General features: G+C 39.6%; 1 protein-coding gene across 1 annotated transcript in view; it reads left to right on the forward strand.

The window, feature by feature from the left end:
- WDFY2 (WD repeat and FYVE domain containing 2) overlaps positions 1-24,108 on the forward strand; it is a 236,699-nt gene that overhangs the window by 204,428 nt on the left and 8,163 nt on the right. Inside the window, exons 7-8 of the mRNA XM_049778481.1 lie at positions 1,301-1,427; positions 22,532-22,637. Coding sequence (XP_049634438.1) covers positions 1,301-1,427; positions 22,532-22,637 — 233 coding nt within the window. The remainder of the gene's footprint in view (positions 1-1,300; positions 1,428-22,531; positions 22,638-24,108) is intronic.

Below are 24,108 nucleotides of genomic sequence, written 5' to 3' on the forward strand. Positions count from 1 at the left end.
TGAAAGGGCATAAAAATAACATCCATGACACCCCTTTATTCACACTAGTACAGTAGTGCAAACTATATGTGAAAAAGGAGAGAGTCAGAGAGAGAGAGAGAGAATCAGAGAGAGAGTCAAAATGCCTGCCCCAGAAAGGGAAACAGGACCTTGATGGTAGAATAAGGTAACCGGTGAAGGGTGGTGTACATGCTATAACTGAAACCCTACTGTGAACAGTTTTATAACCACAATGTTTAAATAAAGCAATTAGATATATTTTTTATATTTTATTTAAACACATTGATTACATACATGATTGTGTTTGGGTCTCAGTCATGTAAAGAACACCACCCATCACCAGTGCAACATTCCCATCACCAATGTCCAAAATCTCCCTCCTCCCCACCCAACCCCCGCCTGTACTCTAAACAGGCTTTCATTTTCCCTCATACATTCTCATTATTAGGACAGTTCAAAATGTAGTTATTTCTCTAACTAAACTCATCACTCTTTGTGGTGAGCTTCCTCAGGTGAGCTGGAACTTCCAGCTCTTTTCTCTTTTGTGTCTGAAAATTATTATTGCAAGAATGTCTTTCATTTTTCTTAAAACCCATAGAAAAGTGAGACCATTCTGCGTCTTTCTCTCTCTCTGACTTATTTCACTCAGCATAATAGATTCCATGTACATCCATGTATAGGAAAATTTCATGACTTCATCTCTCTTGACAGCTGCATAATATTCCATTGTGTATATGTACCACGTTTCTTTATATTTTTTTTTTTTTTTTTTTGGTTTTTGGGCCACACCCGGTAACGCTCAGGGGTTACTCCTGGCTATGCGCTCAGAAGTTGCTCCTGGCTTGGGGGACCATATGGGACACCGGGGGATCGAACCGCAGTCCGTCCAAGGCTAGCGCAAGCAAGGCAGGCGCACCTTACCTTTAGCGCCACCGCCCGGCCCTCTTTATATTTTTAAAAATAAAGAAAATACAGTTAATATTTTCCAAAAGTGCAGTATTTTTTATTTTTCTCCCTAGAATTATGTCTATTGTTTGCAGGTCAGATATTGCTTTTTTACATTTGCCTTTGATCTTTATAGTAATTTTTTTTATGCTCATTAAATTTGAGGGAGACCGTCTTAAGAGTGAAAGTTTTATTCATAAAGCCAATTTTATTTACTTTGGGAACTTCTATACTTTTTCTTTCAATAGCATGTTTTGTATACAAGTAGCTAAATGCACTGGCTCCTAACTCCTTGGCTTGCAGTGTGGTGCATCACATGGCTGTTCTGTGACAACTGTCTTGTGTATGCTCTTAGGTGGGGTGACTGCTCTCTGCTGGGATCCGGTTGAGCGAGTCTTGTTCTCTGGCAGCTCAGATCACTCTATTATCATGTGGGACATCGGTGGAAGGAAAGGAACGGCCATCGAACTCCAAGGACACAAGTAAGGCTGCCAGTGCTTGTATAAACAGTGAGCAGAGGCCCAGCCGAGAGCTGGAGCAAAGGCACCCAGGTGTTGTCCCTGGGGCAGGCTCTTAGTGGGAGGAAGGAACTGGGCAGGAGCACAGAGAATGGCCTTTCTGATTTATATCTGTTCATAACTCTGTTTATTTATTTATGCCCATTTTATTTCACCAAGGAATTCAGAGTGCTTTCAAAAACCCATAAAGTAAAATAATAGCAGTCATAAAATAAGGTTAAAATTAAAATAAGGTTGGAAAACTTTGAGAATGAGGCGGTGGGGAGTGGGGGGGATGGTATTTAAAAATACAAGCCAACAAAATTTCTGTAATTGAGTGCAAATGTGGCTTCAAGATTCCTGCAGCTCAGTTGCAGCTTGCTTGTATGGCACATCTTGTACCTCACCAAATATTTATTGAGTATTTGCGTAATTCCTATCAGACTTTTCTTCCTAAAGGATGGTGAGATTTGGGGGGCTGAGAGGAAGAGCAGGTAGAGTAGAAAGAGCTATGTTTTGTTTTGGGTGCAGATCTAGAACATAGCAGAGCACCAAAAACCAGGGAAGAGCCTGTTAGCAGGTCTCCATCCTGGCCCTGTTTCACCACTCCCCCCCACTCCCCACTCCTGTCTTCTGAAACCTGTGCTCAAAGCTTTTCCTCAAATCCACTGGCTCTGACTGCATTATGAAGGATTTTTAAAATTACTTTATTTAAGCACCATGGTTACAAAATTGTTCATGATTGAGTTTTAGTTGAACAATGTACACTACCCTTCAATAGTGCACTTTCTGTCACCAGTGTCCCTAATTTCCTTCCTACCCTACCCCCTGCCTGCCTCTGGGCAGACATTTATTTCACTTCTCTTTCTCTCTCACTCGTCCTCACTCTCTCTCTTCCTTTTTTCCCTTTTGACACTATGCTTGCACTAATTGTTAATAAAGGGATACCATTTATATCACTTTATCTCCTTTCAGCACCCCATTTTAACCATATTTTTTATTTTTAAAAATATAATTGCTTTGAGGCCGGAGAGGTGGTGCTAGAGGTAAGGTGTTTGCCTTGCAAGCGCTAGCCAAGGAAGGACTGCAGTTCGATCCCCCGGTGTCCCATATGGTCCCCCCAAGCCAAGAGCAATTTCTGAGCGCTTAGCTAGCATCAAATGGGTGTGGCCCAAAAAACAAAAACAAAAACAAAAATATCTATATATATAATTGCTTTATTTAAACTTTTCTTTATTTTTAAAAATATAATTGCTTTATCTAAACATTATGATTATAAAATTGTTCATAGTTGGGTTTCAGTTATAGTATGTATACCACCCTTCACCAGTGCATCTTTTTCCACCATCAAGGTCTCATTTTCTCTCTAGGGCAGGCATTTTTGATTTTTTCTCTCTCTCTCTCTCTCTCTCTCTCTCTCTCTCTCTCTCTCTCTCTCTCTCTCTCTCTCTCTCTCTCTCTCTCTTTCTCTCTCTCTCTCTCCTCTTCTCTTCTCTTTCTTTCCCCCCCCCTCTCACACATTCTCCTTTTGCACATCTGGTTTGCACTACTGCACTATGTAAATAAAGGGGTGACATGGATGTTATTTTATCCCCTTTCAGCATTCACTTCTTATCCAGAGTGATCAGTTCCAACAACTATCATTGTCATAGTGGACCCTTGGAGAAGAATTTAGATCTGCTTTACAACTCCAAAGCTAATGTGACTTGTTTGTAACTTTTAGTTTTCAGAAAGATCATAAGAGTGACCTTAGACGGCTTTATGTAATCCCGTGAACTGATTGGCTTTAAGCTGCAGGCTTTAATTCTCCTAGAATTCTGTCTGCAATACTGTTCTTATATACTCTCTGAAAAGTTTCTCCCAAGCCTATAGTTCAGACTACTGAATAGGAATTTCTTCAATGTTAGATCATCTGTACCCACGTGATTATTTTAATATTAGAGTTTAGTTTTAGGTACATAAGATTAAGCCCTTCTTTCCAGTACCAGTAGACAGACCAGTTCTCTGGAGCAACACTTGGCTTGTGACCTCACTCAGACTTATCATCGCCTGAGCAGAGATGTCCCCATGTGGGTATCTCCATAACAAGGGGATGCACATAGTGATTCATGTGGAAAGAGTTGACATCATCCCTATAAGTGAAGAAAAAGAGAAGCTAACCACAGTCCTACTTAGCAATACTCAGTTATTATCTGATGTGCCCAGCATTCCTGCCACTTCACACACCCAGAAATGAAATGGAAGCTTTGGGTAAAGTTCAGTAATTCAGTGGACTCATCAGTCTTACAGAATGCATTATCCACCAAGTGGTAAAATGACAGCAGTCTGCAATGCCAGTGCCATGGACATGTGCAGTGCCCTCACACAAAATGTTGTTCTGGGGGAAACTTGTGCCTAAAATCTGGTGCAAGTTTTCACACACTTGCTTTGTAAAAAATGGAAAAACTATGAAGTTAAGGGATTAGAGAGATAGTACATAAGATGCTTGTTTAGTTTGTAACAACCCAAGTTTAATCCCTGCCCCACATAAGGTTTCCTGAGCACTTTCAGGAGTGATCCTTGAGCACAGAACCAGATCTAAGTACTGAGCACTGCCAGAATTGGCCCAGACACAAAATTATAAAAAACAAACAACAAACAATCTATAAAGTTGAGACAAAAGTCTCTCAGTCCCAGAAAAGTTAAAGTTTAACTAATAGACCTTTCCGTTTCTAACAAATCCAAACTTGGCCTTTTAGAAAACAGAATAGACTGTAGCATCATGATAGGATCACCTCTTAAAAGTCAGGATAGTGAATCAGGAGCCTCCAGCCAGAGTGGCTTTATATAGGCATCAGCAGAAGATCTTTTCTAGGTGCTTTATTGAATTCAAGCATAGTAATGAATGTAAAAAGGACTCCTTGCCATTAGATCTAGTCAGGGCTGGGTTTTGCTGGTGCCACACAGCCAGAGAAAGGAAACAACCTCCCAGTGAGTCATAGTGGGAGGGAACTGCCTGGTTTGGGGCCAAGGAGACTGCTGGGGCTACTCAGAGTAGGAGGACAGAAGGAGCCAGGTTTCCACTGGGAAAGGAGAAAGCCCAGGGCCTTCCTCTCAGCCACCATTTATTTTGCCTGAAAATTGACCATTTCTTGATTCTTGTATTTCTTATTACTTTATAGAGGTTCTGAAACATGCAGAGTCCTCCACTTAATCTTAAATAACCCTATGACAGAGAGAGAGCAGATACCATTTTTAGATGAAAAGATTGAAGGGTCATCCTTAAAGACTCTGCTGGTGGCTTAGGTCTCCAAGCACCTTAGTCCAACAGAGATAGTTTTGATTGTGTCTGTCAAAACAACTGGAAAGCTTTGTCTCTGGTGCTGAGCTTTATCCTGGAGCACATGGCTAACATATGTATATCTGCCCACCTTCTACTTACCCATACCCTCATACCCCAGAATGGTTTTATGTCTTTGTCTGTTTGTTTGGGAGTCATCAGTGTGCTCTCAGGGTTACACCTGGCTCTGTGCTCCTGGTGCTGCCTGAGGAACCATATGAAGTATTAGAGATTGAACCTAGGTCTGCTGCATGCAAAGCAGACATCCTACTTCTTTTCTGCTTTAGAAGCCAGAGTTTTTCCTTGGAGCTAGAGGCTGTCACTCAGTTCTTCTATGTTTCCCACTATTCCATGTTCCCTCAGGTGATATGGCAACTGAACTTCCAAATTAGAGATCAAGTCAAGGAACTTGGGAACTGAATCAGACATCAGCCTAGCCCTTCACAGTGAGGAGGCCACATTTCCTGGTGTGGCAATATGGAGGGACAGTTTCCCGTATTTTCCTTCTCTCCTAACATCTGCAACTTCCTATTCTTCCTCACCATGGAAATGGGACCTTTTAAAAACTTGTTTGATTTGGTAAAAACCCAAAGTAGAGAAAGCATTACTCATAAGGAAGAAAAGATTGATGATAGCAAATGGTTCCAAGTGCAAGGAAATAAAGCCAAGAGAGTTTTACTTCTCTTTACTAACTTGCATTTGAGAGTTTTGAGGTTTTTGTTCTCTGCAGCAAGTAGAATGTGATTATGTGCTAGTTCTCTGAAAAGCAAAGCAAAGATTCTTATTTCAGAGGCCACTTAAGTTTTTTGAGTATCTATTACTTGTTTATTGACCATTATTGCAGCATAAATGTGGGCATTTATTGTCCCAGGCCTACCTTATAAATGCAGTAATGATACTTGGGCTTCTTAGATCCCTTTTTTTTTTTTCTTAGATAATACCTATCATTTTGTGGCCAACTTTATGCCTATAATTTTTCTTTCTAATAGTGTTTTTCTTAAGTTTCTAGGACTTCTTGGCAATTTCTTTTAATGATACCTTAATGTACAACTTTGGTACAGGTTTCTGCTCCCTGGTGACAAGCCCCTCCATGAAGGTGGGGACCTTTTGTGGTGAGGCTTAGTTCCAGGCATGAGGCCTGTGTCATGTCCTCTTGCTCCAGTCCCAGATTTGGTATCTCCCCATTTTGTTAGACTCTTGTTGTAAAGGTCTCAAAGCCTTGTAATAAAGAAACTGGCCGTTATTTCATAAATATACATTAGGAGATTTTGTCCTTTGCCCTCTGATATCCAGTGAACTGCATGCGAAGTTCTAACAGGAAGCAGAATTCTTGAATTGGGTTTTTGGCAGGTGGTGGGTAAGAGGGAGGCTCCATAGTCTATACTATCCAGATGAATCTGAGGTCAAGGGCAGCTCTTGTAGTGGGTCCACAGAAGTATCTTGCTAAAAGAAAATTGTCCTTTTTTCTCTAATTTAGCTAAGCAGAGAATATTGATCATTAAAAATTAAGAGTTCTGACAGAGTAGAATTCTAAGACTGCTGGGCTCTATATTGCTTGGTCATTATATGACCTCCCAGAGACCACCACACTGTATGTGCATCAACTCTTCTGCTAATAGCTGTTGCTTTCTGTAAATCATGTCACCTCTTGGATTAATTTTCTTATCTCTATGGTTGATTTTGGAAAGAAAAAACTCATGAGGTCATGGGAAAAAATCTAAAGAATGTCAATAAAATAAGCAGCACAGGAATGAGTTACTGAGAAAATTTGTTAAAAATTATTAGAAAACAGGGGCCAGAGAGATAGCAGTAGGGCATTTGCCTTGCACACAGCTGATCCAGGATGAACAGTGATTTGAATTCTGTCATCCCCTAGGGTCCCCCGAGCCTGCCAGGAGCGATTTCTGAGGGCAGAGCCAGGAGTAACCCCGGAGCGTCGCTGGGTGTAACCCAAAAACAAACAAACAAAAAAAAGAAAAGAAAATTATATCACTTGGAAACCAATCTTTTAGACAGGAGTACTTTTTCTCTATGATTCTAGCACTTCCAAGGGTTTACATCCACCCCCTTTCCCCACTGACACATGCTACTCTATGTCAGGCACATAAGATGTTTGAGGAAACTACATCTGCCTATCAGGGTCATGCATACTCAAGCATGTAGATAGGTAAAGGAGAACAGCTTCCATTTTATTAAAAAAAAAATTAGGGGACACCCCAGTGATGAAATCTAGCTTAATTTGAAGAAAAAATTTACATGTGTTTTAGGAAATGTAAGATAGATAGATAATGGCCCAGAGAGATAGCACAGCGGCGTTTGCCTTGCAAGCAGCCGATCCAGGACCAAAGGTGGTTGGTTCGAATCCCGGTGTCCCATATGGTCCCCTGTGCCTGCCAGGAGCTATTTCTGAGCAGACAGCCAGGAGTAACCCCTGAGCACTGCCGGGTGTGGCCCAAAAACCAAAACCAAAAAAAAAAAAAAAAGATAGATAGATAGATAAACAGACAGAAAATTATAACATAAAGGAAAAGAAATGATACATCGCTGTTGCCCCCATTTGTTGGATCCCGTTTTCACCTTTGTTGATTGTTTGAGTATCCGCAAAGAGCTCCCAGAATGAGAAATTGATTCCCATTCCCTTGTCCTCCTTTGAGGGGAGATCTTGGTAATATTTGTCCGCAGCAAATAATCCATACAGACAGGAGGGTTAAGGGTTAAAAGTTTGGGTGAGGAGAGTCCTTTGTCAGCCTGCTGCTAGTTCCAAAACACCTGGAGCCAGCCAGCCAACTCTGGCAAAAGACCCCCCAACACCAGAAACCTATTTATTTGGCTCTCAACAGCGCCCCACCTGGAGGGTCAAGATGGAACAACAGGCAAAGGATAATCTTATGGAAATATTTTCATATACAACACACCCCAAGCTGTGATGTGGGGTCATGACATAGTGCTTTTCTTCCCTCTCCACCCCACCCACACCCCAGTGCTATATATCTAACTGTGAACTTCAACTACATCCTTGATCCATTTATTTGTATCGTAAGAGGTTACTGTATTCTCACAGTTGTTATAATTGGAGGTTACCCAGAATGGAAATCCAGTGTTTTTAGGGAAATGCATGAGTGAGCAGAGGCACAGAGTCTAATCTGAACATCCTCCCTGACCTGAAATCAGTGGCAAATCACCAGAGTGCAAACCAGAGCTTCTAGTTTCTAGGATTCCTGAGAGTCCCTGCTTTCAGGTTCAGTTAGCTGTGATCCAAACTAGTCTTCCTCAGGTCCCAGGGGAGTGGGATAACCCTGGGTATCAATTATCCAAGACTGCATATGCAGGAATTATGCAAATGCTTTCTCTGGACCTCCAAAGTTGAGATGGTTCCAGAATCTGGCAGTACTAAAATGAGATCACTGATAGCTGATGTGTGACTGGAAAGAGTTACTAAGTCACCTAGCACTTTTCCTCAAAGAAACGAAATGCTCTACCTCAAAGTCCCCCTGCTACTTACTCACTGTTAGAAAAGCAATAGCATCAACATGGGGCAGATGTTAGCCCAGGTCTAAAGATGTGTTTCCATGGAGACAAAAAGCTTTTCTACTTTCTTTCCTTAGAAAACAGCCACCACCAGCTTCATGGGCATTTGCACAAGGCCTCAGGATCAGAAGGGCCATGTTTGGTTTAGTGCTTTCCTCACACCATCCTGTTACACTTAATAAATTTTTAGTAGGGACTCTCTTTTCATTTTGTATTCGGCCTCACAAATTATGTAGCAAGGCCCCATCAGACGTATGTTGCTTCCAGGGCTGGGGAGGAAGGAAATGAGGCACGCCCACTAAGTGTGGTCTTGGTGACTGGCAGACCCTGGTGGGGGTTTTGTGCGCTGCTGAGAACATTTGCAATGTGGTATGTGGAGCACTCATCCATGCAATAATAACCAGTTTTGAAATGCTCTCTGTGTAATTGCTGCAGTGATGTCAGATGAAACATGAAAGTAAGAAGAAGTATCTTTCATTTTGTGTAACCCTTGATCTGTGGATCTGGGAATGTTTGCTCGCTTGGTTTTTCACTGCAAGGTGGCTCTATTTTGAATCCTTAAGAAGTCCCTGTGCAGCTTTATTACAAAGCTTGAAATCCTGCATGCATCACTATGTTCCACTCTTCTGTGTTGGAATATTAAAGTGCTCGAGGCCCATAAATTATGTATTGTTGCTGAATATTGCTGCCAGCTATGAGTGGCAAAGCAGTTCCTTCTGTAGCGTATTTTGGTTTTACAAGCTCATTGATGTGTATCAAGATGCCTTAACAAATGAAATGTAGTTCAAATCACAGGGCTACAAGTCTTTTCAACTAGATAGATTTTCCTTTTTGCCTCTAGATATGAGAATCAGGATACTCTGCTAAGTGTATGAAATACCACCTGGGAGAGATAGAAAGAGTTGAAATGAGTTCATGTAAAAGATTTTACATCAATTATCAATTAATAAAAGAGCTAGGAAGAGGTTGTAACCAGTACAAAGCAATATCCAGAGAGGAGGCACAGTCATGAAGATTACAGAAATGCATTTGTAAGTAGATTCACAGAATACTGAGGAGCAAGCATAGCCAGCAGTTTTTTGCATTTTCACTGCACATAATTCATTTGCAATGATATAAATTTTCTATAATTTATAGTTATAAACTACTTCAGTTAAATGTACCAAGAAGTGCAGGCCTTAATAAAATCCAGTAGGCCTGAAGGCTGTGCATATTAACATCATCTATTTACTAGAAATATACCTTATATCTTCTTTTTGCATATTTTACAATTTATCTGACAGTTTTTACCTCTTTCTTTTTCATAATCATAATGCTTGCAAGGATATTCTTGATTTCACACACATAAAGGACGGTCTTCTAAGATTTGGCCTAACTATTTCCATCGGTTTGGTAAGAGTGTTAATTAACCATTAAGGTCTTTGGTTGCAATATAGATTATGAAATGGGCCTACAAAATTAATTACTGCCTGAATGTTTTTATGAGGATTGGGCTTACCTTATTAAAAAACAAACAAACAAACAAAAAACACCTTCAAAACCTGTTGCAGTTTTAAAACTTAGAAAACAAGACCCAGGAAGTTCTACCTTATTTTACTAAAGCTCTGATAACTTTGATTAGTTCTTCCAGATTTCCAACAATTAATAGATTCATGGTTTGGTTGCTTTGCTCCCGCCTTTAAGATCAGGACCCTGTAAGTAGGATTAGCTACTTTCTCCTGGAAAGACTTTTTAAATTCTGATTTCATAAGTTGCTTGTCATATCTGTTTCAACAAGCAGCATCATTCTTAAAGATGACACTGAAGGATTTTGCTTTCTCAAGATCTTTTCTCAAAGATAACACTGAAGGGTTTTGCTTTCCCCAATTCTATCCAATGGAAAGTTTCTTAGTTAGCCTATTCAAGGAGCTAATTCTGTGAGATATTACTGTGAAATAATGGGGATTCAGTAGCAATATTTGAATTTTAGAAACTTATTGAGAATTGAATATTGATTGTAAATATTCTAATTTAGCTTATAAAAGAGTTCAGTAAGTTAGTAGTGGCTTAAAAAGGAAAAAAAAAAGGGAGGGGGGAGCATCTTCATATATTCAAGAAATAGAATCAGCATCAACAACCTTCCCAAAAAACTACCACTCTAATATTTTTCTCAAATTCATTCAGAATAAACTGTGAGTAATTATTGTTCTCCTTGCTTCTGGCTTTTCTATTCTCCTTCATAAAACCATGGCACCTCTATTCAATCTGCATAAAGAATCCAGAAACTCAAGAAAATTCTGATTCAGCTCACTTGTACATTTTTAAAATTGTACAGGGCCAGTACTGGCCCATAGAGGTAGTGTAGTAGATAAGTCTCTTCTCCATGACAAACCCAGGTTTGACCACCAGCACTGCATAGGGTTCCTTAGTCCCCACAAGGAATGATTCTGAGGCACAAAGTGGAGAGTAAACCAGAAGCAAATGGGTTGTGACCCCAAACAAATAATTGTCTAAGCGGGGCTGGAGAGATGGTCTGGAGATAAGGTGTTTCTCTTGCATGCAGAAGGACGGTAGTTCAAATCCCGGCATCCCATATGGTCCCCCGAGCCTGCCGGGGGTGATTTCTGAGCATAGAGCCAGGAGTAACTCCTGAGTGCTGCCGGGTGTGATCCAAAAACAAAACAAAACAAAAAAACAAATAATTGTCTAAGCAATGCCCAGCCTTGTGGTCTTTGAACTACCATTGTTTTAAGATTCCTGGTATGAGGAGTCTTTTTTCCATTAAATGATGGAACTGACCTTTCTAGCCTGAGACTATGAGTAAAACTTATAGAATAATCTAAGAATAATGTGCAGGTCATAAAGACTTAATGGTTAATTTTTATAGTGATAAAGCAAATCGAAATGGAAATGAGTAAATTCTTGTTCAGATAGCTACTACTCCATAACTATTTTTCTAAAATTTTGATCAGTATTTCCCCAGAGAATAAAAAGATATTATAGATAATGAAAAGTTTGATAAATTTCCAGCGTCATTTCATAAAATATATAATTTCAAAAATACTTAGATACTAGTAACATTTTACCTTCACGGACTTTCCCAGACAAGATTGTACATCTTTCCTGACCTGATAGCTCTTCATGTATAACTTTTAACATAGTTCACAGCAAATTAATGCAATGAGTTACAGTAGTTCTCTTTCTATAAAGCAGAAGAATAGAGTTGTATCATTTTCTAGGACCCCTTTAGAAAACCCCAGGTAGTTTTAGATGTGAAAAAAGTATCCTAAAAGTTTCTCTTTTACTTTTAACTTTTTCAAAATAAAGAGTACAGGCATTTTAGAGACCCAAGTCAAGCCACCATAAAAACATATAGCTTGGACGGGGCCGGGAAGGTGGCGCTAGAGGTAAGGTGTCTGCCTTACAAGCGCTAGCCAAGGAACGGACCGCAGTTCGATCCCCCGGTGTCCCATATGGTCCCCCCAAGCCAGGGGCGATTTCTGAGCGCATAGCCAGGAGTAACCCCTGAGCGTCAAATGGGTGTGGCCCAAAAACCAAAAAAACAAACAAAAAAAAACAAAACATATAGCTTGGAAAATAATTCTGGTAAGACTGGGAATCTCAGTTAGAGAGTTAGGAAGATCCCATGGAAGGTAGGGAATCTTCTTTATTTATGTCAAAGGCATTTGTCAAGAAACAGAAGGAAGCAAACTTGTACAACTGAAGGAAATGCCAGAATTATAATATCCTTTACAACTCACCCCCCAACCCTAGACTTGAGTATTATAAACCAAAGCAAATAAAATATATTTTCCAAGTTTTATCTTTTCTTTGTTTTGCTTTTTCATATTAAGTGAGACTCTAGAAAGATATATAAAATGTAAAGCAGTGCCATCTTTTCATTTACATCTTTTCATTTTCTTTTTTTCTTTTTTTTGTTTTTGTTTGTTTGTTTGTTTGTTTGGGCCAAACCTATTTGATGCTCAGGGGTTACTCCTGGCTAAGCGCTCAGAAATTGCCCCTAGCTTGGGGGACCATATGGGACACCGGGGGATCGAACCGCGGTCCTTCCTTGGCTAGCGCTTGTAAGGCAGACACCTTACCTCTAGCGTCACCTTGCTGACCCCTCATCTTTTCATTTTCAATTACTTTTTCAAAACAGTAATTTTTGCTTAGGAAATAGACATTTTTCACAAGATATATGTTGTGTTGAAATGGAATGAATTTGACATGGCTATTTACTTGAAATTGGAACCTGTATTTGAAAATATTGTATTAATTCAAATACAAGAAATATGAATAGCTATCACTTACTTAAATCACAGTTCTTTAGTATTTTCAGATGATATTAAAAATGTTTTTCTTTCAAAAATAAGTGTACTTTTCCATTTTTCTGCATTACATTACCCAAAAGCAATGGCAAAGTAAGATAAAGTACTTTACCATAGCCATTTAATTATAATGGTTATCCAAAGTTATATTTCTTAGGGAAAATTTGGAGAAGGGAGAATATTGGCAATTAGAGCATCCAGTTCCATACAAGCATTTCTCTAGTAGACCATCAGAATCACAAACAGGGGCCAGAGCAGAGTGATAACATATCATGCACTGTGGCCAACCTGGGTTTTATCCCTCTAACCCCTTAAGCCTGCCAGGAATAACCCCTGAGCTACACTGGGTATGGCCCAAAACTTAAAAAGAAAAAAAATCAGAATCACAAGTAAATATAATTATTCATCTCCTTTAATAGAAAACCGGAAGCATATAAAACTCAGAAAAGATAACAAGTAGAAATTTAGTGTTTTGGTTTTTGTTTGTTTGTTTTTGGGTCACACCCAGCGGTGCTCGGGTTACTCCTGGATCTGTGCCCAGAACCCACTCCTGGCAGGCTCAGGGGACAATATGGAATGCCGGATTTGAACTACTATCCGTCCTGGATCGGCTGCTTGCAAGGCAAACGCCCTACCAGTGTGCTCTCTCTGGCCCCTCGTGTTCTGCTTTGTAATTGAAATTTCACTGTTTTAACTTACTAAGAAATTATCTAGGTATTCAACTTAATAATAGGCCATTTTTTTTACCTGAAATCTTAGAAATCTTCAAGCAGATAAGCTATAAAACATAACCGCTATACATACAGTGAACATACTTTTAACTTGAAAATATACATTTTCTTTTTTTTTTTTTTCTAGTCCCAAATCTCCCTCCTCCCCACCCAACCCCCGCCTGTACCCTAAACAGGCTCTACATTTCCCTCATACATTCTCAATATTAGGACAGTTCAAAATGTAGTTATTTCTCTAACTAAACTCATCACTCTTTGTGGTGAGCTTCCTGAGGTGAGCTGGAACTTCCAGCTCTTTTCTCTTTTGTGTCTGAAAATTATTATTACAAGGGTGTCTTTCATTTTTCTTAAAACCCATAGATGAGTGAGACCATTCTGCGTTTTTCTCTCTCTCTCTGACTTATTTCACTCAGCATAATAGATTCCATGTACATCCATGTATAGGAAAATTTCATGACTTCATCTCTCCTGACAGCTGCATAATATTCCATTGTGTATATGTACCACAGTTTCTTTAGCCATTCGTCTGTTGAAGGGCATCTTGGTTGTTTCCAGAGTCTTGCTATGGTAAATAGAGCTGCAATGAATATAGGTGTAAGGAAGGGGTTTTTGTATTGTATTTTTGTGTTCCTAGGGTATATTCCTAGGAGTGGTATAGCTGGATCGTATGGGAGCTCGATTTCCAGTTTTTGGAGGAATCTCCATATCGCTTTCCATAAAGGTTGAACTAGACAGCATTCCCACCAGCAGTGGATAAGAGTTCCTTTCTCTCCACATCCCCGCCAACACTGTTTATTCTCATTCTTTGTGATGTGTGCCATTCTCTGGGGTGTGAGGTGGTATCTCATCGTTGTTTTGATTTGCATCTCCCTGATGATTAGTGATGTGGAACATTTTTTCATGTGTCTTTTGGCCATGTGTATTTCTTCTTTGTCAAAGTGTCTGTTCATTTCTTCTCCCCATTTTTTGATGGGGTTAGATGTTTTTTTCTTGTAAAGTTCTGTCAGTGCCTTGTATATTTTGGAGATTAGCCCCTTATCTGATGGGTATTGGGTGAATAGTTTCTCCCACTCAGTGGGTGGCTCTTGTATCCTGGGCACTATTTCCTTTGAGGTGCAGAAGCTTCTCAGCTTAATATATTCCCATCTGTTAATCTCTGCTTTCACTTGATTGGAGAGTGCAGTTTCCTCCTTGAAGATGCCTGTAATGTCCTGTAGTGTTTTGCCTATGTGCTGTTCTATATATCTTATGGTTTTGGGGCTGATATCGAGGTCTTTAATCCATTTGGATTTTACCTTTGTACATGATGTTAGCTGGGGGTCTAAGTTTAATTTTTTGCAAGTGGCTATCCAATTGTGCCAACACCACTTGTTGAAGAGGCTTTCCCTGCTCCATTTAGGATTTCCTGCTCCTTTATCAAAAATTAGATGGTTGTATCTCTGGGGAACATTTTCTGAGTATTCAAGCCTATTCCACTGATCTGAGGACCTATCCTTATTCCAATACCATGCTGTTTTGATAACTGTTGCTTTGTAGTACAGTTTAAAGTTGGGAAAAGTAATTCCTCCCATATTCTTTTTCCCAATGATTGCTTTAGCTATTCGAGGGTGTTTATTGTTCCAAATGAATTTCAAAAGTGTCTGATCCACTTCTTTGAAGAATGTCATGGGTATCTTTAGAGGGATGGCATTAAATCTGTATAATGCCTTGGGGAGTATTGACATTTTGATGATGTTAATCCTGCCAATCCATGAGCAGGGTATGTGTTTCCATTTCCGTGTGTCCTCTCTTATTTCTTGGAGCAGAGTTTTATAGTTTTCTTTGTATAGGTCCTTCACATATTTAGTCAAGTTGATTCCAAGATATTTGAGTTTGTGTGGTACTATTGTGAATGGGGTTGTTTTCTTAATGTCCATTTCATCCTTATTACTATTGGTATATAGAAAGGCCATTGATTTTTGTGTGTTAATTTTGTAGCCTGCCACCTTGCTATATGAGTCTATTGTTTCTAGAAGCTTTTTGATAGAGTCTTTAGGGTTTTCTAAGTAGAGTATCATGTCATCTGCAAACAGTGAGAGCTTGACTTCTTCCTTTCCTATCTGGATTCCCTTGATATCCTTTTCTTGCCTAATCGCTATAGCAAGTACTTCCAGTGCTATGTTGAATAGGAGTGGTGAGAGAGGACAGCCTTGTCTTGTGCCAGAATTTAGAGGGAAGGCTTTCAGTTTTTCTCCATTGAGGATAATATTTGCCACTGGCTTGTGGTAGATGGCCTTCACTATATTGAGAAAGGTTCCCTCCATTCCCATCTTGCTGAGAGTTTTGATCAAGAATGGGTGTTGGACCTTATCAAATGCTTTCTCTGCATCTATTGATATGATCATGTGTTTTTTATTTTTCTTGTTGTTGATGTTGTGTATTATGTTGATAGATTTATGGATGTTAAACCATCCTTGCATTCCTGGGATGAAACCTACTTGATCGTAGTGGATGATCTTCTTAACGAGGCATTGAATCCTATTTGCCAGGATTTTGTTGAGGATCTTTGCATCTGCATTCATCAGTGATATTGGTCTGTAATTTTCTTTTTTGGTAGCGTCTCTGTCTGGTTTAGGTATCAAGGTGATGTTGGCTTCATAAAAGCTATTTGGAAGTGTTTCTGTTTGTTCAATTTCATGAAAGAGTCTTGCCAAGATTGGCAGTAGTTCCTCTTGGAAAGTTTGATAGAATTCATTAGTGAATCCATCTGGACCTGGGCTTTTGTTTTTCGGCAGACATTTGATTACTGTTTTAATTTCATCAATGGTGATGGGGGTGTTTAGATATGCTACATCCTCTTCCTTCAACCGTGGAAGATTATAAGAGTCCAAGAATTTATCCATTTCTTCCAGGTTCTCATTTTTAGTGGCATAGAGTTTTTCAAAGTAGTTTCTGATTACCCTTTGAATCTCTGTCATATCAGTAGTGATCTCTCCTTTTTCATTCCTGATACGAGTTATCAAGTTTCTCTCTCTCTCTTTCTTTGTTAGGTTTGCCAGTGGTCTATCAATCTTGTTTATTTTTTCAAAGAACCAACTTCTGCTTTCGTTGATCTTTCGGATTGTTTTTTGAGTTTCCACTTCGTTGATTTCTGCCCTCAGCTTTGTTATTTCCTTCTGTCTTCCTATTCTTGGGTCCTTTTGTTGAGCATTTTCTAGTTCTATTAGCTGTGTCATTAAGCTACTCAGGTAAGCTCCTTCTTCCTTCCTGATGTGTGCTTGCAAAGCTATAAATTTTCCTCTCAGTACTGCTTTTGCTGTGTCCCATAAGTTCTGATAGTTTGTGTCTTTATTGTCATTTGTTTCCAGGAATCTTTTTATTTCCTCCTTGATTTCATCTCGGACCCACTGGTTATTGAGCATGAGGCTGTTTAACTTCCAGGTGTTAAAGTGTTTCTTCTGAGTCCCTTTGGAGTTCACAAATAATTTCAGAGCCTTGTGGTCAGCGAAGGTAGTCTGCAAAATTTCTATCCTCAAGAAAATACTATGCCTGTAATGTTTAAGGAGTTACGTAAGTTTTATGGCTTTAGATTGCCTTGTGTACTGTTAAGAAATATTATAATGTGTTACAATCTGGGGACTTGAGGGACAAAGTAATTGTACATGGATTCTGTCTTATTTATCTTAATGTTCTTTGGCTGAAATTTCAAAGTTAATATATCAGCAAGGGGACTTCTGAGAATTATGTTATGGGTGATTGTCCTTCCACTGTAACTTTACCTTGTCCTCTTACTTTGCACCCTTGTTCTCATAATTAAAAATAAAAATTTAAAAAAAAATTTCTATCCTCTTGATCTAATGGAGGTATGTTTTATGTGCCAGCATGTAGTCTATCCTGGAGAATGTCCCATGTACATTGGAGAAGAATGTGTATCCAGGTTTCTGGGGATGGAGTGTCCTATATATATCCACTAGGCCTCTTTCTTCCATTTCTCTCCTCAGGTCTAGTATATTCTTGTTGGGTTTCAGTCTGGTTGACCTGTCCAGTGTTGACAAAGCCGTGTTAAGGTCCCCCACAATTATTGTGTTGTTGTTGATATTATTTTTCAGATTTGTCAACAGTTGTATTAAATATTTTGCTGGCCCCTCATTCGGTGCATATATGTTTAGGAGAGTGAATTCTTCCTGCTCTACGTACCCCTTGATTAATATAAAATGTCCGTCTTTGTCCCTTACCACCTTCCTGAGTATAAAGTTTGCATTATCTGATATTAGTATGGCCACTCCAGCTTTTTTATGGGTGTTGTTTGCTTGGATAACTTTTCTCCAGCCTTTTATTTTGAGTCTATGTTTGTTCTGACTATTCAGGTGCGTTTCTTGTAGGCAGCAGAAGGTTGGATTGAGTTTTTTGATCCATTTAGCCACTCTGTGTCTCTTAACTGGTGCATTTAGTCCATTGACGTTGAGAGAAAGAATTGTCCTGGGATTTAACGCCATCTTTATTTCAAAATTTGGTGTGTCTTTTGGGTAGTCTTGTCTTAGATTAGGTCTTTCAGTTTTTCTCTTAAGACTGGTTTTGTGTCTGTGAAGTTTCTGAGCTGTTTTTTGTCTGTGAAACCATGTATTCTTCCATCAAACTGGAAAGTGAGTTTTGCTGGGTATAGTATTCTGGGTGAAACATTCATTTCATTCAGTCTTGTCACAATATCCCACCACTGCTTTCTGGCATTGAGCGTTTCTGGTGACAGGTCTGCTGTAAATCTCAGGGAAGCTTGCTTGAACATGATTTCCCCTTTTGATCTTGCTGTTTTCAGAATTCTGTCTCTATCTGTGGGATTTGTCATTGTGACTAGGATGTGTCTTGGGGTGGTTTTTCTGGGGTCTCTTTTGGTTGGTACTCTTTAGGCATGCAGGATTTGATCACATATATTCTTTAGCTCTGGGAGTTTCTCTTTAATGATGTTCTTGACCATTGATTCTTCCTGGAAATTTTCTTCCTGGGTCTCTGGGACTCCAATGATTCTTAAGTTGTTTCTGTTGATCTTATCATAGACTTCTATTTTCGTCTGTTCCCATTCTTTGACTAATTTTTCCATTGTCTGCTCATTTGCTTTAAGTTTTTTGTCCAATCTCTCCTGCTGTATGGAATTGTTATGTATCTCATCTTCCACAGCACCAAGTCTATTCTCAGCTTCTGATACCCTGTCCCAGAGCTTATCCATTTTGTCATTCACTTCGTTTACTGACTTTTTCAGTCCTGTTAGTTGACATGTTATTTCAGTTTGGAGTTTTGTCATTTCTCCCTTCATATTTTCTTGGTTCTTATTAGTGTTCTGTTCAACTCGATCCATGGTTTCTTGGAGTCTGTTGAGCACCTTCCATATTGCTAGTCTAAAGTCCTTATCTGAGAGGTTGATTAGTTGTTCAGTCATTATCTGGTCCTCAGAATTGTCATCTTCATTCTCTATGTCTGATGCTGGCCTGCGTTGTTTCCCCATTGTCACACTTGTATTGTGGGTTTTTCTACGTGTTGTAGTGGTATTCATTGTCTATATGATGTAGGCAGCACACTCCTCTGGCTCCTCCCTTTCTGGATGGGCTGACTTGCCTCTAAGGGAGGGGAGTCCTCCGTGGATGAAGCCTCACACTGGGTCAAATCTTAGGCCCGAGCATGCAACAGAGAAGACAGTCCAGAGAGAAATGTTTGCTTCTGTGATCTAGCGCCGTTCTTAGTGTGATTTTTCCTTCTTGTTGCAATGGAGTTCTTTCCTTAGAAAGAGTGCACGGCCGCGTAGTGAAGCGGAGCGGCCGTGCTCCTCTGAGCCTCTTTTTGCCCCACTCGCAAGAGTTTCACGCAAGAGGACAGTAGACAGACATAGACAGGTCACACTCACAGTCTTTCACAGCTGAGCCCCACTGGTCCGGTGTACTTTTGCGGATTTTCCCCGCCTGGTGTCACACACAGGGAGCCAGCTTTTGCAAAGGTTAGCCGGTTTTTATGCTCTGAAGTCCCTCCCTGAAAATGGCGTCTGGGCGAGCGAGGTTTCTGGAGGCTCTTTTTGCCCCACTCGCAAGAGTTTCACGCAAGAGGACAGTAGACAGACATAGACAGGTCACACTCACAGTCTTTCACAGCTGAGCCCCACTGGGCCAGTGTACACTCGCGGATTTTCCCCGCCTGGTGTCACACACAGGGAGCCAGCTTTTGCAAAGGTTAGCCGGTTTTTATGCTCTGAAGTCCCTCCCTGAAAAATATACATTTTCTAACATTCAACATTATATAAGATATTACTAATAATTATTATTTTTAATTTCTTTATATAAACACTATATTTTAAATTTTTATTTATTTTTTAAATTTTTAACTACTAATAATTTTACCAATAATCTTACTTACAAAGAAGTTAGCTCAAGTAAAATAAATGTACACTAACATTTTACTTAATGCTGATAAAGTCCTGAAAGAAAGACTCTGGGATAAGACAAATAGTACAGCACATAGGGCAATTGCTTCTTCACATGGTCAACTTGGGGTTCAATTCCTGGCATCCCACATGCTCCTCCAAAATCCCAGTACTTCCAGGAGTGATCCCTGAGCAAAAGTTAGGAATAAATCCTGAACATTACCAGGTATGCACCCCCAAATAAGATTGAGAGAATTACATAGCTGTTTTAAAATTGATGGTACTAAAGCCAGGAATTTAGATATACAAAGCAAGTGTTGCTCTACTGCTAAGCCACATTTCTAGCCCTATGAACTTGAATTCTTAAAATGTTATTGAATTTTTAATTACTGTGAAATAAGTCAGAGGGAGAGAAAGAGACACAGAATAGTCTCACTCATCTATGGGTTTTAAGAAAAATAAAAGTCATTTTTGCAACAATCCTCAGAGACAATGAGAGGAGGGCTGGAACTTTCAGCTCACTTCATGAAGCTCACCACAAAGAGTGGTGAGTGCAGCTATACAAATAACTACACAGAGAACTACCATAATCATGTGAATTAATGAGGGAACTGGAAAGCCTGTCTGGAGTACAGGTGGGGGTGAGGTGGGATGGAGGGAGATTTGCGACATTGGTGGTGGGAATGTTGCACTGGTGAGGGGGGTGTTCTTTACATGACTGAAACCTAATCACAATCATTTATGTAATCAAGATGTTTAAATAAAGAAAAAAAGTTTATCACAAGAAAAAATATATAAAATATTATTTAGTCAATTTAAAGTTTTAGAAGTTCAGTTTCCTCATTTTCTGTGAAGGTTAGTGGGAGGTGTGGAACGGTCAGTAGAAAAATGCTTCTGTTTGGGATCCAGCAGAATTGCATATGTAGGGTCAGAGAGAGAGTACAATGAGCAAGTGCCCAACCTGGATTCGATACGCAGCACCCTACATGCATACGTCATCTCCAAGCACTGCCAAAAATGATCTCTGAGCTTAGAGCCAGGAGTAAGCCCTGAACACTCAAGTATGGCCCCAGACAAAATAAACAAAAAAGAATAGCATACTGGTTCAGAGAACCTGTGCTGCGTGTCTGTGTTCATGAATTTAAATCCCTGGTGTCACACATGAACCAAACACAATCCTTCAGTTCTGCAGTTTAAGCCTGGTGGCTCTGCTCTCCACCCTCCCGGCACCACAAGCAATTTTGGGCCACACACACATTAAAGCACACCCACAAAAAATGGGTATTACACCACACAAACATGGTAACTATAAAGATGTATGACTGCCATGATCAAGGACAGATGACCTATAACAAGAACTCATGTACACAAACACAACCATAACTGCATGTCTCAGAAGTATGGCCCATGGCAAGGACTGCAGTCAGGTGTATAATTACCTCAACTGGTGTGCAACCCCCAGTCATTACATCAGCACCATCAGTGAATAGGAGAGGAAATAAAAATAGATTAATAATACAAATTAATTGGCTGAAAAACAAAACCACCTGCCTTGCAAGCCTGAGTCCATGAGTTCAATCTCTGGTGCTGCCCACATGCACCAACCATGGTTCGAGTCATTCTGTTGAGTGGTACCCTCATAATAGTGCAGTCAAGGGTGTGTGAATTCCATGGCTAAATTATGAAACTCCACACATGTGTGAACACAACGAAATGTACTACCCTCAGAAAGCATCGCATCTCAAATATGCTATACCTGGCAAGCACCATAGCCAAGTATGTTGCTTCAACTCCTGGTTATCACAGCAACAATGAAAGGGAGAAAGTACAGTTAATACAATATTGTAAAGAAATTATTCATACAAGGCTCTATTGCCTAATTTATTTTGATATTCTTTAGAAATTGAAAAACATTCCATCCATTAATGGCAAATCTTTCCTGAATTGTAGACATAGGCAGACTAAGATTAATGGCTTCAGTTCTGTAACTTCAGTCACATCGGAAGAAAACACACACACAGAATCAGCAGTACAGATTCCTCCTTCCCAGTGGGCACAGATTTTTTAATTGACTTGATCCCCAAATAGAAACATAGTCACAAAGAAATTATCCAGAAACCGTATTTCCTGTTTTCATACTATGGAAAATAGATCTTTGTAATCGTTGCTAATGATCACTAAATGTCTGGCCATAGAATGATCTCACTGTTGTCATTAAGAAGAATATGTCAGCCATGAGCGAACTGGAAAGAAAAAGAGCACTCACAATCACAAAATCAATAGGGACTGTGAAGTGAAGAGTCAGTGAAGCCCAAGTATCACGCTGTTTTACATTCGCTATTGGAGCCTAGAAATGAGCTCCTGGCATGCATCACATACCCTCCACATTCTGACTGGCTCTGTCAGTTAAATCCAGGGAGGGACATTACAATAGATCAACTCATAACTCTTTGGTTTGTTTTTTAAAAGTCTTGAACAAATAAAACCAGGAATATGAAGCTTAGTTTTCATTGTTTCAGAAAATAACCAGTAATTTGTTATAACAGGTCCATAGCCCAGTGTGTTTTCTTAAGTCATGGAGGTTAATGAAGACCACTTCTTTCTGGCTCTTCAGCCTCTTTAATCAGCACTACCATTTTGGGTCCTAGTCCTAGCCCTTTGGCTGACTTTAAACCCTAAGTAGTCTCCAAATCTGTAGACTTGGCAATTCCATTCTGTTTCTAACATCTGCACTTGGGGGCCCATCCTTTGCTGGACTTCCTGCCCCAAGACTTTCATTTTCTCTCTTGACTGTCATTAACCCTTGGTATCTTTTGCAGTGACAAAGTCCAAGCCCTCTCCTATGCCCAACATACTCGGCAGCTCATCTCATGTGGTGGTGATGGTGGCATTGTCGTCTGGAACATGGATGTGAAGAGGCAGGAGGTAGGTCTGACTGACGTATGTCTCACAGCAAGCTAGGGGCCTCCATCCACAGATGTTGCTCTGAGCTCTGACATAAAATGGCTGTTTCTGTTTATTGCCAATTCTTTTTTTTTTCTGTTTATTGCCAATTCTTTAGTGATTAAGCCACAAATAAGAGGTGTCAAAGAATAAAAAAATGTATTTCAAGCATAAAAGAAGCTTCCTTTTTTTCCTTCACCCTCACCAATTGGCATGCAGAATTTTATGTAATGAGATTTCTAAGAATTTCATCTGAAACACCAGTAATATAGTTCACTTGTAGAGCACTTCCCTGAGATGAGTGAGGGCTTGGGTTCAATCCCTGACATTACAAGAAAAATAAAATCAGCTTAGACTGAATTGGGTTTTTTACCCAGCAATGCTTGAGGGCTCTGGTGACTCTGGTGGTAGAAAGGGGACCATATGTGGTGCCAAGGATTTGAACCCAAATTGTCAGGATACAAGGTCTAAACTTCTATATAAGATATCTCTGAGTTGTTTAAACTCTAAATCTGTTGTATCATTCACAAGTTCATATAAGAAAAGAAGCTATTTGTTTATTTGGTGTAGGAGGTTACAACAGTGCTCAGAGGATCACTCCTGGTGGGCTCAGGGGGGCCATTTGTGGTGCTGAAGGTCAAACTTGTGTCAGCTACGTGCAAGGCAAACGCCCTAACCAGGGGTCTCAAACTCAATTTACCTGGGGGCCACAGGAGGCAAAGTCGGGGTGATCCTTGAGTGCAAAGTCAGTAGTAAGTCTCGAACATTGGGGTTGTGACCCAAACAACTAAAACAAAACAAAACAAAAAAGATTCCTCTAGGGCAGGGCCACAAAATGTTTGCAGATGGCCCGTGAGCCGTGAGTTTAAGACCCCTGCACCCCTGTAGATCTTTCCAGCCTTCAGCTCTTTTTAGGCACTTAGCCATTTGTGTAAAGTTTCCTACAAAACTATGTGCTTTATGTCATTCAGGGAAATGATAACTAGTGTCTGAGAAATACTATTTGATAATATGAATTTTTTACTATTATATGAGTCACATTGAAAACAGTGCTGTATATTATGACTGTATTTCTTGTCATTTTTAGGAATATATGTAGTCATAACAGGTTTTTTTTTTTAACTTTTTTAAGATACCTATAGTAGAATTGTTTCAGGCATTCAGTGTTCCAAAATCAGTCCTACCACCAGTGTCCCCAGGTACCCCTTCAGGCCCCAGCCATAAGTTGAAATTTTTTACTTACATAGGTTAAAATCATAACATTTTCTTTTAAAATGAGTTGTTTTTAATCTTTGAGTATCTTAACAATTGATATTATGGAATAACCCCTTAGATAAAGTATTTTGAATTTAACTGTTTCTCATTTCCCTAGAATTATGCTAGAGAAACTATATCTTTGACAGTATATGTCCTTCTACTTTATTTCTTTGCATGATGTAAGGATTAAACAGAA

The sequence above is a fragment of the Suncus etruscus genome, chromosome 8 (assembly GCF_024139225.1).
Source record: "Suncus etruscus isolate mSunEtr1 chromosome 8, mSunEtr1.pri.cur, whole genome shotgun sequence".
NCBI lineage: Eukaryota > Metazoa > Chordata > Mammalia > Eulipotyphla > Soricidae > Suncus > Suncus etruscus.